This window comes from Salvelinus alpinus, chromosome 12 (genome assembly GCF_045679555.1).
Source record: "Salvelinus alpinus chromosome 12, SLU_Salpinus.1, whole genome shotgun sequence".
NCBI lineage: Eukaryota > Metazoa > Chordata > Actinopteri > Salmoniformes > Salmonidae > Salvelinus > Salvelinus alpinus.
The window spans coordinates 59,854,066-59,871,197 of record NC_092097.1 but is presented as its reverse complement, the minus strand read 5'-3'; the positions used below and the strand labels follow the sequence as shown (position 1 = coordinate 59,871,197).

At 47.7% G+C, this 17,132-nt stretch overlaps 1 protein-coding gene across 3 annotated transcripts in view; it reads left to right on the top strand.

The window, feature by feature from the left end:
- Positions 1-969: 969 nt before the first annotated feature.
- The window catches only part of LOC139536436 (lysine-specific demethylase phf2-like), a 169,642-nt gene continuing 153,479 nt past the window's right edge, over positions 970-17,132 (top strand). The window contains exons 1-2 of one of the 3 annotated variants that reach the window (XM_071336971.1): positions 970-1,532; positions 16,313-16,398. In XM_071336971.1, coding sequence (XP_071193072.1) covers positions 1,435-1,532; positions 16,313-16,398 — 184 coding nt within the window. In that variant the 5' untranslated portion in view covers positions 970-1,434. The remainder of the gene's footprint in view (positions 1,533-16,312; positions 16,399-17,132) is intronic. The other 2 variants (XM_071336970.1, XM_071336972.1) reach the window with 2 other exon arrangements.

Sequence of the window (17,132 nt, the reverse complement as noted above, 5' to 3'; positions counted from 1 at the left end):
AAGTCAATTACACTTCAAACCACTAATTATAATTTCAGTCTCTACCCTGTTTGATCTCATAGTGTCTCTTAGTCCCAGATCTACCATTATCCCTTAAAGTCCAAGGACCTTGTATGTTCTTTTCAGAGGTAGACTGACTCTGACAGTCAAATAGTCCATCTCAACGTGAATCGATTATCAATTCCGGTACGATTCTAGAAACATAAAGCCCCTAACTTTAATATCACATTAAAATTATTTCACAAATGAAAAATATACACTTACTGCGCTGTCTTAACTGGCTTTATCACAGTTGCAGCGGACGCGTTTCTGGCGACCTTCCGTTATTAAACACATGCTAGATAGCGAACGTTCATTAGGTGGTCTGTCTAACTTCTGTCTTCGTAAACCCGCTGTAACATGGAGATATGGGCGCATGGAAGCACAAACACTAACCCTATAAATGCGTGTATAAATTGAACATTTTTTTTCTTCTTCTTGCTGATATGAAAGATCAGGTTCTTGTGCTTTCAAAACCGTACTGCAAGAGATACGTGTTAATGTTCAGACCGAGCTTCGGGGCGCTTAACAAAAGTCCCCAGTACAGAAGACGCCTTCATCCGGTGACTCTTATGTGGCATGAAAGTCATGATCAAGGGCTTAAGTGTGTCAATACCACCTTCTGGAAAATACACGGTCTTTTACTTCATTTTGATCCATCACTATTTAATAAAGTAATACATTATGAAATTGATAATTACATTTTGATATAGCTTTTTTTTTTTGCATGCAGAGTATAAATAGGGAGATAAACAGCTGGTTATATTTATTTTTGATTAAATAATATATTTATGTTAATTAAAACGGATCGATATAAGACAAATCTAGGTTATATATGGATGCATTATAATCATGATAACGGTTGGCTCCATCTCATCTCCGTTATGTCCCGCGGTGATACGGACACAATCTATATTTGATCGAGCAGGTAAACATCGGTCAATTTCTCTACCGACAACCGTACGAATAACGCTTAACGATTTGGAACGTCCCGGGATCCCCGCTGAAACAGCTGCACTGTTCGTGAGATTCATTCATCTGATGCGAGCCAGCGAAGACCAATTGACGGTTTTCCACGCTGACGTAACAGATATTACAATGCAACGAGAATAGATTTTCAGTCGGTTTGTGAGCGGTTCAATACTGTACAGCGAGCAGGGGGCAGGAAAACAATGATGCACCTCAGGAACGTTATCGACCTCGGCGCTACATCATCAACACGATAACCACCTCGATGCAACATCAGCGGATGGTTGGCTTTCGGGATTTCAATTAATGTCCAACGGAACGGGCTAGCTTGTGCTTGTGGAAGGTTTTCATCTTGTATTTTGTTGCAGAGAGTTGCTGCTGCCCCGGTCTCTCCCTCCTATCCGACGTTGTTGTCAATGATCAAACATGGCGACTGTACCAGTATATTGCATCTGCAGATTGCCGTACGACGTTACTCAGTTTATGATCGAATGTGACGCCTGCAAGGACTGGTTTCACGGAAGGTAATTGTTTCAACCTATTGGGGTGATTTTGTGTCCGTTTGCATTGTATTTAGCAGGGTGTTTTTGTCGTTTGACAGTTTGTTGCACTCTGTCCACATCTGAATTAGCACAAGAGCGAGGCCGCTTGAAGAAGGCGGAGTTAAATATACATGACTCGGTTGTGACATTAGCGCAAAAACATGTTTCTCCCAGAAATGTAGTCATTTTAATATTTAACTGTGTGTTTGGATGATTTAGTTGTATTTACATGATCATTTCCCAGCTGTATGTCGTGTGGCTACAGTAGCATTGTTGTCGCGGAGCAGCGTCGGACAGAACGGAACAGTTGGTGTCTACAACAGACCGCCGACATCATGTTCACATGTCCCACCGTTCAAATCACATCGGAACAGCGTCTTTTATTTGTCACTTTTATTGTTTTATTGCTTGGTCACGTTGTAAAACCGTTTCGAAAAGCACGAGCCCAACTCTCCTCTGACAATAGCCCGCTCCGGTCCAGCCAGGCAGTTTGAATTCCCTTTGATAGCCGAATAAACTCAACTCCACGATTTATGATGGAGTTGTGCGGCGACCAGTGTGAGTGGACTGGAGTTCAAACGTCACATAAATAGAGTTTATATATTCTTTAAACTACGGATTTCAGCACCGAAAGAATAGCCGATATTTACACAGGATAATGCTTTTCTTTGGGTGCTGAAATCCCTGGTTTTTGACAACTTCATTGTATTTTAACGTCGGAACTGCGCCCTCACTAGTCGCCGCTCAACTCCGTCTAAACGGAGCGGTTGAGTTTAGTCGGCTTGCCCATTGATAGACGTTGCAGCGTTGCTTTGTTGACTGTCTAGATTTTTTTACTGGACAAAATGTGCAAATTACTTGAAGGTTACATCTTCACGTCATGTATTTGAAACGACTCTATTCGCCGATAATAATGGAAGTCTGCCGCGTCTTTTTTCGCTCCATTTCGTTTTTGTGGTGATGTCCTTTGTACGTTTAGTGTCCCCAAATATAGGGCAGCAAACCCTAACTAATGTTGGGAATCGGATCATTTTCTATTTCGATCACTTATTCTAAACAGAAAATAGTAAACAGGCGATTCAAATGAAAGGAAGATATTTACGCGCGGTAACGTTAACCCTTCCGTACAAGGCTGGATATAATGTATAATTCCGCTGCCTGCTACAATGTACTGGATCACCCGACGAACATTCGTTTACAACAAATATATCGCTAAAATCATCGATGAGAGTCTAGCGATGCCTTATTATTCGCGTGAATATCACGAAACGTGGCCGATACGAGCAATGCACGTCCACCCGGAGGTCTCGGCTGATATATTGTGCTTATTTATGGATGCTATCTAGCCTTTTTATGATGATGACGGCACATTAGCTATTGTCCCTAGCTTGACACTGTTGAACGTAGTAGCCTAATAACCCATACTATGGTCTCTATAATTCACTCTTCATACTAAAGGGGGTGCCCTTACAGAACTAGCTAAGTACAATATCGTGTTAAACTACTATTACACTAAGTAGGCTAGGCTATTAGTTCATCCCCAACATGCCTGGTAGTGTGCATATTTAATAGCTGATACGTGATCAATGTATTTACATAATTGATTGAACAGGTCAGACATGATGATTCCCTCTCTCATTTGCTGTCTCTGTGCTGTTAGTTATTCACCTGTCTGTTTCTCTGCTGTTAGTTATTCACCTGTCTGTCTCTGTGCTGTTAGTTATTCACCTGTCTGTCTCTGTGCTGTTAGTTATTCACCTGTCTGTCTCTGTGCTGTTAGTTATTCACCTGTCTGTTTCTCTGCTGTTAGTTATTCACCTGTCTGTCTCTGTGCTGTTAGTTATTCACCTGTCTGTCTCTGTGCTGTTAGTTATTCACCTGTCTGTCTCTGTGCTGTTAGTTATTCACCTGTCTGTTTCTCTGCTGTTAGTTATTCACCTGTCTGTTTCTCTGCTGTTAGTTATTCACCTGTCTGTTTCTCTGCTGTTAGTTATTCACCTGTCTGTCTCTGTGCTGTTAGTTATTCACCTGTCTGTCTCTGTGCTGTTAGTTATTCACCTGTCTGTTTCTCTGCTGTTAGTTATTCACCTGTCTGTTTCTCTGCTGTTAGTTATTCACCTGTCTGTTTCTCTGCTGTTAGTTATTCACCTGTCTGTTTCTCTGCTGTTAGTTATTCACCTGTCTGTCTCTCTGCTGTTAGTTATTCACCTGTCTGTTTCTCTGCTGTTAGTTATTCACCTGTCTGTCTCTGTGCTGTTAGTTATTCACCTGTCTGTCTCTGTGCTGTTAGTTATTCACCTGTCTGTTTCTCTGCTGTTAGTTATTCACCTGTCAGTCAGTCTGTCACTACTACATGATTCAATGTACTGGGAAGACTGGGACTGTTGGGGAGACTGGGACTGTTGGGATGACTGGGACTGTTGGGGAGACTGGGACTGTTGGGATGACTGGGACTGTTGGGATGACTGGGACTGTTGGGAAGACTGGGACTGTTGGGAAGACTGGGACTGTTGGGAAGACTGGGACTGTTGGGATGACTGGGACTGTTGGGAAGACTGGGACTGTTGGGAAGACTGGGACTGTTGGGAAGACTGGGACTGTTGGGAAGACTGGGACTGTTGGGATGACTGGGACTGTTGGGATGACTGGGACTGTTGGGATGACTGGGACTGTTGGGATGACTGGGACTGTTGGGAAGACTGGGACTGTTGGGATGACTGGGACTGTTGGGATGACTGGGACTGTTGGGATGACTGGGACTGTTGGGAAGACTGGGACTGTTGGGAAGACTGGGACTGTTGGGAAGACTGGGACTGTTGGGATGACTGGGACTGTTGGGATGACTGGGACTGTTGGGATGACTGGGACTGTTGGGAAGACTGGGACTGTTGGGATGACTGGGACTGTTGGGATGACTGGGACTGTTGGGATGACTGGGACTGTTGGGAAGACTGGGACTGTTGGGAAGACTGGGACTGTTGGGAAGACTGGGACTGTTGACAGTAGAGCAATGTGTTCATGGTAGACACAGTAACCTGGTCTGGCCTGCAGCATCAAGCTAAACCAATATGGACATTTCAGTTTCTCATATTTCTAGACCAAGATGAGATATTACATTGAATTGATGTAAGGTGTGGGTAGCGTTTCCCTTATCAGTTTTGCCCATGGTCGTTTGCCCATCAAATCAAATCAAGTTTATTTATATAGCCCTTCGTACATCAGCTGAAATCTCAAAGTGCTGTACAGAAACCCAGCCTAAAACCCCAAACAGCAAGCACTGCAGGTGTAGAAGCACGGTGGCTAGGAAAAACTCCCTAGAAAGGCCAAAACCTAGGAAGAAACCTAGAGAGGAACCAGGCTATGAGGGGTGGCCAGTCCTCTTCTGGCTGTGCCGGGTGGAGAATATAACAGAACATGGCCAAGAGGTGGTTTGCCCATGGTGGTTTGCCCATGGTGGTTTGCCCATGGTGGTTTGCCCATGGTGGTTTGCCCATGGTGGTTTGCTCATGGTGGTTTGCTCATGGTGGTTTGCCCATGGTGGTTTACCCATGGTGGTTTGCTCATTCTGTATTGTTTAGTCAGATATCAGTATCGTGTTGCTTTTCTCTTAGCCTGCAGTCTACTGTCTGTGTATGGTGGTTTGCTCATTCTGTATTGTTTGCTCAGATATCAGTATCGTGTTGCTTTTCTCTTAGCCTGCAGTCTACTGTCTGTGTTATCTGGCTGCTCTCAGTGCTTAATAACATTCTGTCATAATGACATGATTTACAGCTTGTCACTGACTGCATATAAAGCTGTTATGAACTATATCTATCAGATCAGACATGTATATTGTCTTGTCAGATTACAGGAGCGTTTTGCTTTCAGTTTCACTCCTAACATAGAGCTACCGTTGTTAACTCTCCTGGTTGTGTCAGTGGGGAGTGAGACAGGGTAGGTTGATGTCTGGCAGCTCTCAGTGACATTGCATCATACCTTCTATCATAATGAATAAGGCTGTTATTTAGGTGTATTACAGGTTATTGAACAGACTAGCCTATATGAACCATCAAGGCCTATCCGATCTGACATGTTACAGATGTTGTAATTGATGTGTTAATGAGGTCTAATAAGATATGAACCCGGGTCTCCCGTGGGGGGGGGGGGGTAAACAACGTCTCGACCATAAGACCAAGGGGCCACACATGTCGAAGTCGCAGGTGGGGGCTACGTCATCACGTCATCATGTACAGGTGACCGACTCGTGTCCACTACACCAGTTCATGGTGAACACGTACAGGTGACCGACTCGTGTCCACTACACCAGTTCATGGTGAACATGTACAGGTGACCGACTCGTGTCCACTACACCAGTTCATGGTGAACACGTACAGGTGACGACTCGTGTCCACTACACTAATTCATGTCCAGTGTCTTCAGGAAGTATTCAAACACTTTGACTTAAATCTGTCAGACGTGTTTACTTGTCAGTTAAAAATGATTAGTCAAGATGTCTCAGAAAATGCAGTTTTATAATATTTACAGGCTTTTAGTTGTTACAGCCTGAAAATATAGAAATATCTCCTTTACATAAGTATTCACACCACTGAGTCAATACATGTTAAAATCACCTTTGGCAGCGATTACAGCTGTGAGTGTTTCTGGGTAAGTGATTCATTATGATCTAGGATCAGGTCCCCCCTGTCCATGTAATCTGATCCATTATGATCTAGGATCAGGTCCCCCCTGTCCATGTAATCTGATTCATTGTGATCTAGGATCAGGTCCCCCCTGTCCATGTAATCTGATTCATTGTGATCTAGGATCAGGTCCCCCCTGTCCATGTAATCTGATTCATTATGATCTAGGATCAGGTCCCCCCTGTCCATGTAATCTGATTCATTGTGATCTAGGATCAGGTCCCCCCTGTCCATGTAATCTGATTCATTGTGATCTAGGATCAGGTCCCCCCTGTCCATGTAATCTGATTCATTATGATCTAGGATCAGGTCCCCCCTGTCCATGTAATCTGATTCATTGTGATCTAGGATCAGGTCCCCCCTGTCCATGTAATCTGATTCATTATGATCTAGGATCAGGTCCCCCCTGTCCATGTAATCTGATTCATTATGATCTAAAAGGCAAAACTGATCCTAAATCAGCACTCCACCACTTTACAGTTGAAGTCAGAAGTTTACATACACGTAGGTTGGAGTCATTAAAACTCATTTTTCAACCACTTCACACATTTCTTGTTAACAAACTATACTTTTGGCAAGTCGGTTAGGACATCTACTTTGTGCATGACACAAATAATTTTTCCAACAATTGTTTACAGACAGATTATTTCACTTATAATTTACTGTATCACAATTCCAGTGGGTCAGAAGTTTACGTACACTAAATTGACTGTGCCTTTAAACAGCTTGAAAAATTCCAGAAAATTATGTCATGGATTTAGAAGCTACTGATAGTCTAATTGACATAATTTGAGTCAATTGGAGGTGTAACTGTGGATGTATTTCAAGGCCTACCTTCAAACTCGTTGCCTCTTTGCTTGACATCATGGGAAAATCAAAAGAAATCAGCCAAGGCCTCAATATTTTTTTTGTAGACCTCCACAAGTCTGGTTCATCCTTGGGAGCAATTTCCAAATGCCTGAAGGTACCACGTTCATCTATACAAACAATAGTACGCAAGTATAAACACCATGGGACCACGCTGCCGTCATACCGCTCAGGAAGGAGACGCGTTGTGTCTCCTAGAGATGAATGTACTTTGGTGCGAAAAGTGCAAATCAATCACAGAACAACAGCAAAGGACCTTGTGAAGATGCTGGAGGAAACAGGTACAAAAGTATATATCCACAGTAAAACGAGTCCTATATCGACATAACCTGAAAGGCCGCTCAGCAAGGAAGAAGCCACTGCTCCAAAACCGCCATAAAAAAGCCAGAATATGATTTGCAACTGCACATAGAGACAAAGATCGTACTTTTTGGAGAAATGTCCTTTGTTCTGATGAAATAAAAATATAACTGTTTGGCCATAATGACCATCGTTATGTTTGGAGGAAAAAGGAGGAGGCTTGTAAGCCGAAGAACACCATCCCAACCGTGAAGCACGGGGGTAGCAGCATCATGTTGTGGGGGTGCTTTGTTGCTGGAGGGTCTGGTGCACTTAACAAAATATAGAACACTTGTGGGCAGAACTGAAAAAGCGTGTGTGAGTAAGGAGGCCTACAAACCTGGGCCAAAATTCACCTAACTTATTGTGGGAAGCTTGTAGAAGGCTACCCAAAATGTTTGACCCAAGTTAAATAATTTAAAGGCAATGCTACCAAATACTAATTGAGTGTATGTAAACTTCTGACCCACTGGGAATGTGATGAAAGAAATAAAAGCTGAAATAAATCATTCTCTCTACTATTATTCTGACATTTCACATTCTTAAAATAAAGTGGTGATCCAAACTGACCTAAGACAGGGAATTTTTACTAGGATTAAATGTCAGGAATTGTGAAAAACTGAGTTTAAATGTATTTGGCAAAGGTGTATGTAAACTTCCGACTTCAACTGTAAATGCTTTCTACATATGGCCATTTTGATCACGTCCAACATCTTTTACTGTGTGTTGCAATGCACTTTATTTATTGTTATTAGTATTATTTGTTACCCCATTTTTCTCCCAATTTCAATCTTATCTCATCGCTGCAACTCCCCAACGGGCTCGGGAGAGGCTGAGGTCGAGTCCTGCGTCCTCTGAAACATGACCCGCCAAACCGTCCTCCTTAACACCCGCCCACTTAACCTGGAAGCCGGCTGCACCAATGTGTTGGAGGAAACACTGTTCAACTGATGACTGAAGCCAGGCCCGCCACAAGGAGTCGCTAGAGTGCGCTGAGCCAAGTAGAGCCCCCCCCCCGGCCAAACCCTCCCCTAACCCGTACAACGCTGAGCCAAGTAAAGCCCCCCCCCGGCCAAACCCTCCCCTAACCCGTACAACGCTGAGCCAAGTAAAGCTCCCCCCCCCGGCCAAACCCTCCCCTAACCCGTACAACGCTGAGCCAAGTAAAGCCCCCCCCCCCTGGCCAAACCCTCCCCTAACCCGTACAACGCTGAGCCAAGTAAAGCCCCCCCCCGGCCAAACCCTCCCCTAACCCGTACAACGCTGAGCCAAGTAAAGCCCCCCCCCCCCCCCGGCCAAACCCTCCCCTAACCCGTACAACGCTGAGCCAAGTAAAGCCCCCCCCCGGCCAAACCCTCCCCTAACCCGTACAACGCTGAGCCAAGTAAAGCCCCCCCCGGCCAAACCCTCCTCTAACCCGTACAACGCTGAGCCAAGTAAAGCTCCCCCCCCGGCCAAACCCTCCCCTAACCCGTACAACGCTGAGCCAAGTAAAGCCCCCCCCCCGGCCAAACCCTCCCCTAACCCGTACAACGCTGAGCCAAGTAAAGCCCCCCCCCCCCCCCCGGCCAAACCCTCCCCTAACCCGTACAACGCTGAGCCAAGTAAAGCCCCCCCGGCCAAACCCTCCCCTAACCCGTACAACGCTGAGCCAAGTAATGCCCCCCCCGGCCAAACCCTCCCCTAACCCGTACAACGCTGAGCCAAGTAAAGCCCCCCCCCCGGCCAAACCCTCCCCTAACCCGTACAACGCTGAGCCAAGTAAAGCCCCCCCCCCGGCCAAACCCTCCCCTAACCCGTACAACGCTGAGCCAAGTAAAGCCCCCCCGGCCAAACCCTCCCCTAACCCGTACAACGCTGAGCCAAGGAAAGCCTCCCCCGGCCAAACCCTCCCCTAACCCGTACAACGCTGAGCCAAGTAAAGCCCCCCCCCGGCCAAACCCTCCCCTAACCCGTACAACGCTGAGCCAAGTAAAGCCCCCCCCCCCGGCCAAATCCTCCCCTAACCCGTACAACGCTGAGCCAAGTAAAGCCCCCCCTCCCGGCCAAACCCTCCCCTAACCCGTACAACGCTGAGCCAAGTAAAGCCCCCCCCCCCCCCGGCCAAACCCTCCCCTAACCCGTACAACGCTAAGCCAAGTAAAGCCCCCCCCCCGGCCAAACCCTCCCCTAACCCGTACAACGCTGAGCCAAGTAAAGCCCCCCCGGCCAAACCCTCCCCTAACCCGTACAACGCTGAGCCAAGTAAATCCCCCCCCCCCCGGCCAAACCCTCCCCTAACCCGTAGAACGCTGAGCCAAGTAAAGCCCCCCCCCCCCCCCCCGGCCAAACCCTCCCCTAACCCGTACAACGCTGAGCCAAGTAAAGCCCCCCCCCCGGCCAAACCCTCCCCTAACCCGTACAACGCTGAGCCAAGTAAAGCCCCCCCCCCCCCGGCCAAACCCTCCCCTAACCCGTACAACGCTGAGCCAAGTAAAGCCCCCCCCCCGGCCAAACCCTCCCCTAACCCGTACAACGCTGAGCCAAGTAACGCCCCCCCGGCCAAACCCTCCCCTAACCCGTACAACGCTGAGCCAATTAAAGCCCCCCCGGCCAAACCCTCCCCTAACCCGTACAACGCTGAGCCAAGTAAAGCCCCCCCCCCCCCGGCCAAACCCTCCCCTAACCCGTACAACGCTGAGCCAAGTAAAGCCCCCCCCCCGGCCAAACCCTCCCCTAACCCGTACAACGCTGAGCCAAGTAACGCCCCCCCGGCCAAACCCTCCCCTAACCCGTACAACGCTGAGCCAAGTAAAGCTCCCCCCCCCCGGCCAAACCCTCCCCTAACCCGTACAACGCTGAGCCAAGTAAAGCTCCCCCCCCCCGGCCAAACCCTCCCCTAACCCGTACAACGCTGAGCCAAGTAAAGCCCCCCCCCCCCGGCCAAACCCTCCCCTAACCCGTACAACGCTGAGCCAAGTAAAGCCCCCCCTCCCGGCCAAACCCTCCCCTAACCCGTACAACGCTGAGCCAAGTAAAGCCCCCCCCCCCCCCGGCCAAACCCTCCCCTAACCCGTACAACGCTGAGCCAAGTAAAGCCCCCCCCCCCCCCCCCCGGCCAAACCCTCCCCTAACCCGTAGAACGCTGAGCCAAGTAAAGCCCCCCCCCCCCCCCCCGGCCAAACCCTCCCCTAACCCGTACAACGCTGAGCCAAGTAACGCCCCCCCGGCCAAACCCTCCCCTAACCCGTACAACGCTGAGCCAAGTAAAGCCCCCCCGGCCAAACCCTCCCCTAACCCGTACAACGCTGAGCCAAGTAAAGCCCCCCCCGGCCAAACCCTCCCCTAACCCGTACAACGCTGAGTCAAGTAAAGCCCCCCCCCGGCCAAACCCTCCCCTAACCCGTACAACGCTGAGCCAAGTAAAGCCCCCCCTCCCGGCCAAACCCTCCCCTAACCCGTACAACGCTGAGCCAAGTAAAGCCCCCCCGGCCAAACCCTCCCTTAACCCGTACAACGCTGAGCCAAGTAAAGCCCCCCCTGGCCAAACCCTCCCCTAACCCGTACAACGCTGAGCCAAGTAAAGCCCCCCCGGCCAAACCCTCCCCTAACCCGTACAACGCTAAGCCAAGTGCACTTTCAATAAATTTCCTACCAGCCAGTCGATCATCTAGATATTACTAAACATTAATCAAAGTAAGTTTGAGTGATTGATTTAATTGGCTTTGTGCTTAGCTGAGGTCCACTAAAGTTGAACATGTGAATCCCCTCAGAGGCAGAATCAACCAGTGTAAGTTGCATAAGAGCGTCTGCTAAATTACAAAGAAAAAACAACCTGCAACCTGGACGTAACCTGCTCCGGGGGAGGGTCCTGGACGTAACCTGCTCCGGGGGACGGTCCTGGACGTAACCTGCTCCGGGGGACGGTCCTGGACGTAACCTGCTCCGGGGGACGGTCCTGGACGTAACCTGCTCCGGGGGACGGTCCTGGACGTAACCTGCTCCGGGGGACGGTCCTGGACGTAACCTGCTCCGGGGGAGGGTCCTGGACGTAACCTGCTCCGGGGGACGGTCCTGGACGTAACCTGCTCCGGGGGACGGTCCTGGACGTAACCTGCTCCGGGGGGACGGTCCTGGACGTAACCTGCTCCGGGGGGACGGTCCTGGACGTAACCTGCTCCGGGGGACGGTCCTGGACGTAACCTGCTCCGGGGGGACGGTCCTGGACGTAACCTGATCCGGGGGACGGTCCTGGACGTAACCTGCTCCGGGGGACGGTCCTGGACGTAACCTGCTCCGGGGGACGGTCCTGGACGTAACCTGCTCCGGGGGACGGTCCTGGACGTAACCTGCTCCGGGGGACGGTCCTGGACGTAACCTGCTCCGGGGGACGGTCCTGGACGTAACCTGCTCCGGGGGACGGTCCTGGACGTAACCTGCTCCGGGGGACGGTCCTGGACGTAACCTGCTCCGGGGGACGGTCCTGGACGTAACCTGCTCCGGGGGACGGTCCTGGACGTAACCTGCTCCGGGGGACGGTTACGTTTCTGTGTGCTTCAGCTGTGTTCATGTAACCTTGTATTTCTGTATTCCCATATAATGTCTAGGGTATAACCTAGCCTGGTGGAACCAGCCTGTTCACCATATAATGTCCAGGGTATAACCTAGCCTGGTGGAACCAGCCACTGTAATCACCATGTAATGTCCAGGGTATAACCTAGCCTGGTGGAACCAGCCTGTTCACCATATAATGTCCAGGGTATAACCTAGCCTGGTGGAACCAGCCACTGTAATCACCATGTAATGTCCAGGGTATAACCTAGCCTGGTGGAACCAGCCTGATCACCATATAATGTCCAGGGTATAACCTAGCCTGGTGGAACCAGCCTGTTCACCATATAATGTCCAGGGTATAACCTAGCCTGGTGGAACCAGCCTGATCACCATATAATGTCCAGGGTATAACCTAGCCTGGTGGAACCAGCCTGATCACCATGTAATGTCCAGGGTATAACCTAGCCTGGTGGAACCAGCCTGATCACCATATAATGTCCAGGGTATAACCTAGCCTGGTGGAACCAGCCTGTTCACCATATAATGTCCAGGGTATAACCTAGCCTGGTGGAACCAGCCTGTTCACCATATAATGTCCAGGGTATAACCTAGCCTGGTGGAACCAGCCTGATCACCATATAATGTCCAGGGTGTAACCTAGCCTGGTAGAACCAGCCACTGTAATCATCATTGTATTTCATTTCATATTTGATGATACCTGAAGTGAAATAGAAAGGTGAATGCAGCGATCTGGTTGGTTCCACCAGGCTAATCATAACCACCATTGATAATGTAATCAGTACTCTGTGTGTGTGTGTGTGTGTGTGTGTGTGTGTGTGACCGAACAGTATATTTGATAGAATGGTCAGGAGCTGTTCTACGCTGCTATGCCCATCAACGAGGCTCTGGCAAAGACCTCACCTCTTGTCTGCTCTCCAATGGGGAAAACAGTATTAGGTGTGTTTAGTTTAACCTGTTCAAACTTCAACATAGGTCATATCTGACACACAAACAGGTACTATCTTAACTGCCATTGCCATTGGTTATAGAACAGTGACTGTGTGTATGTGTTCACTGAAATATATATGGAGCCAGAGCATGGAGACTAGCAAGATGATGTGATGAAGTCCAGACTGACAGACAGGCTAGATACTGATGTCTCTGATACTGATGTCTCTGAATGGAGAGAGACCTGGCACTCTGACAGACAGGCTAGATACTGATGTCTCTGATACTGATGTCTCTGAATGGAGAGAGACCTGGCACTCTGATAGACAGGCTAGATACTGATGTCTCTGAATGGAGAGAGACCTGGCACTCTGATAGACAGGCTAGATACTGATGTCTCTGATACTGATGTATCTGAATGGAGAGAGACCTGGCACTCTGACAGACAGGCTAGATACTGATGTCTCTGAATGGAGAGAGACCTGGCACTCTGATAGACAGGCTAGATACTGATGTCTCTGATACTGATGTCTCTGAATGGAGAGAGACCTGACACTCTGATAGACAGGCCTGATACTGATGTCTCTGAATGGAGAGAGACCTGGCACTCTGATAGACAGGCTAGATACTGATGTCTCTGAATGGAGAGAGACCTGGCACTCTGATAGACAGGCTAGATACTGATGTCTCTGAATGGAGAGAGACCTGACACTCTGATAGATGGGCTAGATACTGATGTCTCTGATACTGATGTCTCTGATACTGATGTCTCTGAATGGACAGAGACCTGGCACTCTGATAGACAGGCTAGATACTGATGTCTCTGAATGGACAGAGACCTGGCACTCTGACAGACAGGCTAGATACTGATGTCTCTGAATGGACAGAGACCTGACACTCTGATAGATGGGCTAGATACTGATGTCTCTGAATGGACAGAGACCTGGCACTCTGACAGACAGGCTAGATACTGATGTCTCTGATACTGATGTCTCTGATACTGATGTCTCTGAATGGAGAGAGACCTGGCACTCTGATAGACAGGCTAGATACTGATGTCTCTGAATGGAGAGAGACCTGGCACTCTGATAGACAGGCTAGATACTGATGTCTCTGAATGGAGAGAGACCTGGCACTCTGATAGATAGGCTAGATACTGATGTCTCTGATACTGATGTCTCTGAATGGACAGAGACCTGACACTCTGACAGACAGGCTAGATACTGATGTATCTGAATGGAGAGAGACCTGGCACTCTGACAGACAGGCTAGATACTGATGTCTCTGATACTGATGTCTCTGAATGGAGAGAGACCTGACACTCTGATAGACAGGCTAGATACTGATGTCTCTGAATGGAGAGAGACCTGGCACTCTGATAGACAGGCTAGATACTGATGTCTCTGATATGGCTGGTATGACCACTCTGACATGTTACCATGGTAACACCATTTTAACCAGACAGGCTGGTATGACCACTCTGACATGTTACCATGGTAACCCCATTATCACCAGACAGGCTGGTATGACCACTCTGACATGTTACCATGGTTTTGCCATTTTAACCAGACAGAATGACAATAAACGATGAAAGGTGCACATTGCTATTTTAATAGAACACTGCTTCTATGGTATTAGAGTGTCTTCAGAAAGTAGACTTTTCCCACATTTTATTGTTACAGCCTGCACTTAAAATGGGTTGAATTTAGTTCTTTGTCCCTGGCCTACACACAATTCCACTTTCACATTATGGGGTATTGTGATTTTTAGAAATGTTTACAAATTCATAAAAAATTTAAAGCTGAAATGTCTTGAGTCAATAAGTATTCAACCCCTTTGTTATGGTAAACCTAAATAAGTTCAGGAGTTAAAATGTGCTTAACAAGTCACATAATAAGTTGCATGGACTCACTCTGTGTAATAATATTGTTTAACATGATATTTAAGTGAATACCTCTGTACCCCACAAATACAATTATCTGTAAGGTCCCTCAGTCGTGCAGTGAACACAGATTCAACCACAAAGACCAATGGAGGTTTTCCAATACCTCACAAAGAAGGGCACCTATTGGTAGATGGGTAAACATAAAAAGCAGAGATTGAATATCCCTTTGAGCATGGTGAAGTTATTAATTACACTTTGGATGGTGTATCAATACACACAGTCACTACAAAGATACAGGCGTCCTTCCTATCTTAGTTGCCGGAGAGGAAGGAAACCGGTCAGGGATTTCACCATGAGGCCAATGGGGAGTTCAATGGTTGTGGTAGGAGAAAACTGAGTTACTCCACAATGTTAATCTAAATGACAGAGTGAAAAGATGGAAGCCTGCACAGAATACAAATATTCTAAAACATTAATCCTGTTTGCAATAAGACACTAAAGTAAAACTGCATAAAATGGGGCCAAGAAGTGAACTTTATGTCCTGAATACAAAGCGTTATGTTAGGGGCAAACACAACACATCACCGAGTACCACTCTTCATATTTTCATGCATGGCAGTGGCTGCATCATGTTATGGGTATGCTTGTCATCGGCAAGAACTAGGGAGTTGTTCAGGATAAAAAGAAACGGAATAGAGCTAAGCACAGGCAAAATCCTAGAGGAAAACCTGGTTGTCTGCTTTCCAACAGACACTGGGTAGACAAATTCACCTTTCAGCAGGACAATAACCTAAAACACAAGGCCAAATCTACACTGGAGTTGTTTACCAAGAAGATAGTGAGGGTCCCTGAGTGGAATAGTTAGAGTTTTGACTTAAATCGGCTTGAAAATCTATGGTAAGACTTAAATATATTTCTGTATTTCGTTTTCACAATTTTCTAAAATCATGTTTTCACTTTGTCATTATGGGTATTGTGTGTAAATTGAGGGGGATAAGAACTGTTTTGATTTCAGGCTGTGACACAACAAAATGTGTAATAAGTCGAGGGGTTTGAATACTTTCTGAAGGCTCTGTATGTAAATGGTTTATTCTACATTTGGTATATCCTACAGCACAACACTTAGTTTAGAATATCTAAATAAATTCAGCGATTGCGTTCTTCTCATATTATTCTGTAGGCTACGGACCTTTTCAAAGCGTCCTCCGACATCTCACCATACGTCTGCCTGTAGTTATCGAACGGAACCTGCAGGAGGTGTGTTTGTTGTGAGTGGAGGGGAAACTGCTGCCGGAAAGGTTCTGACAGAGGGGCGTGTCTTGGTGGTGGCGAGGACACACCCAAGAAAACACCCAGAACAAACCACACCCCCAAGCCAACTCACGTTTGGCTTCTGTCATGGCCGCCAGCATTTCTTGAGGAGCAAGCCAATGTATTTATCTGTCTTTCAGCTGTGTTATATTCTATAGCCTGTGTGTTATATAGGCAATGTATTTCTCTGTGTGTTTCAGCTGTGTTGGTGTGGATGAGGACGAAGCTCCAGACATTGACATCTACCACTGTCCCAACTGTGAGAAGACCGATGGAAAATCCACCAGTAGGTCTTTCTGTCCGTCTCTCTGGCGTGCCTACTCTAGTCCTGTCATACGTGCAGTCCTCCAGGCTTGACACTACACAGGGTGTCATTAATTAGTGCACACCGTAGCCAATAAGAGTTTCTTATTGGAGAGGTTCAGGAAGTCTTTCCCCATTCAGGTCTGTTTGGTTCGAACCCCTGACCCTGTGGTGTCTGGTCAATAGGACCCTGACTCTGTGGTGTCTAGTCAGTAAGACCCTGTGGTGTCTAGTCAGTAGGACCCTGTGGTGTCTAGTCAGTAGGACCCTGTGGTGTCTAGTAAATAGGAACCTGTGGTGTCTAGTCAGTAGGACCCTGTGGTGTCTAGTCAATAGGACCCTGTGGTGTCTAGTCAATAGGACCCTGTGGTGTCTAGTCAATAGGACCCTGTGGTGTCTAGTCAATAGGACCCTGTGGTGTCTAGTCAATAGGACCCTGTGGTGTCTAGTCAATAGGACCCTGTGGTGTCTAGTCAATAGGACACTGTGGTGTCTAGTCAATAGGACCCTGTGGCGTCTAGTCAATAGGACCCTGTGGTGTCTAGTCAATAGGACCCTGTGGCGTCTAGTCAATAGGACCCTGTGGTGTCTAGTCAATAGGACCATGTGGTGTCTAGTAAATAGGAACCTGTGGTGTCTAGTCAATAGGACCCTGTGGTGTCTAGTCAATAGGACCCTGTGGTGTCTAGTCAATAGGACCCTGTGGTGTCTAGTCAA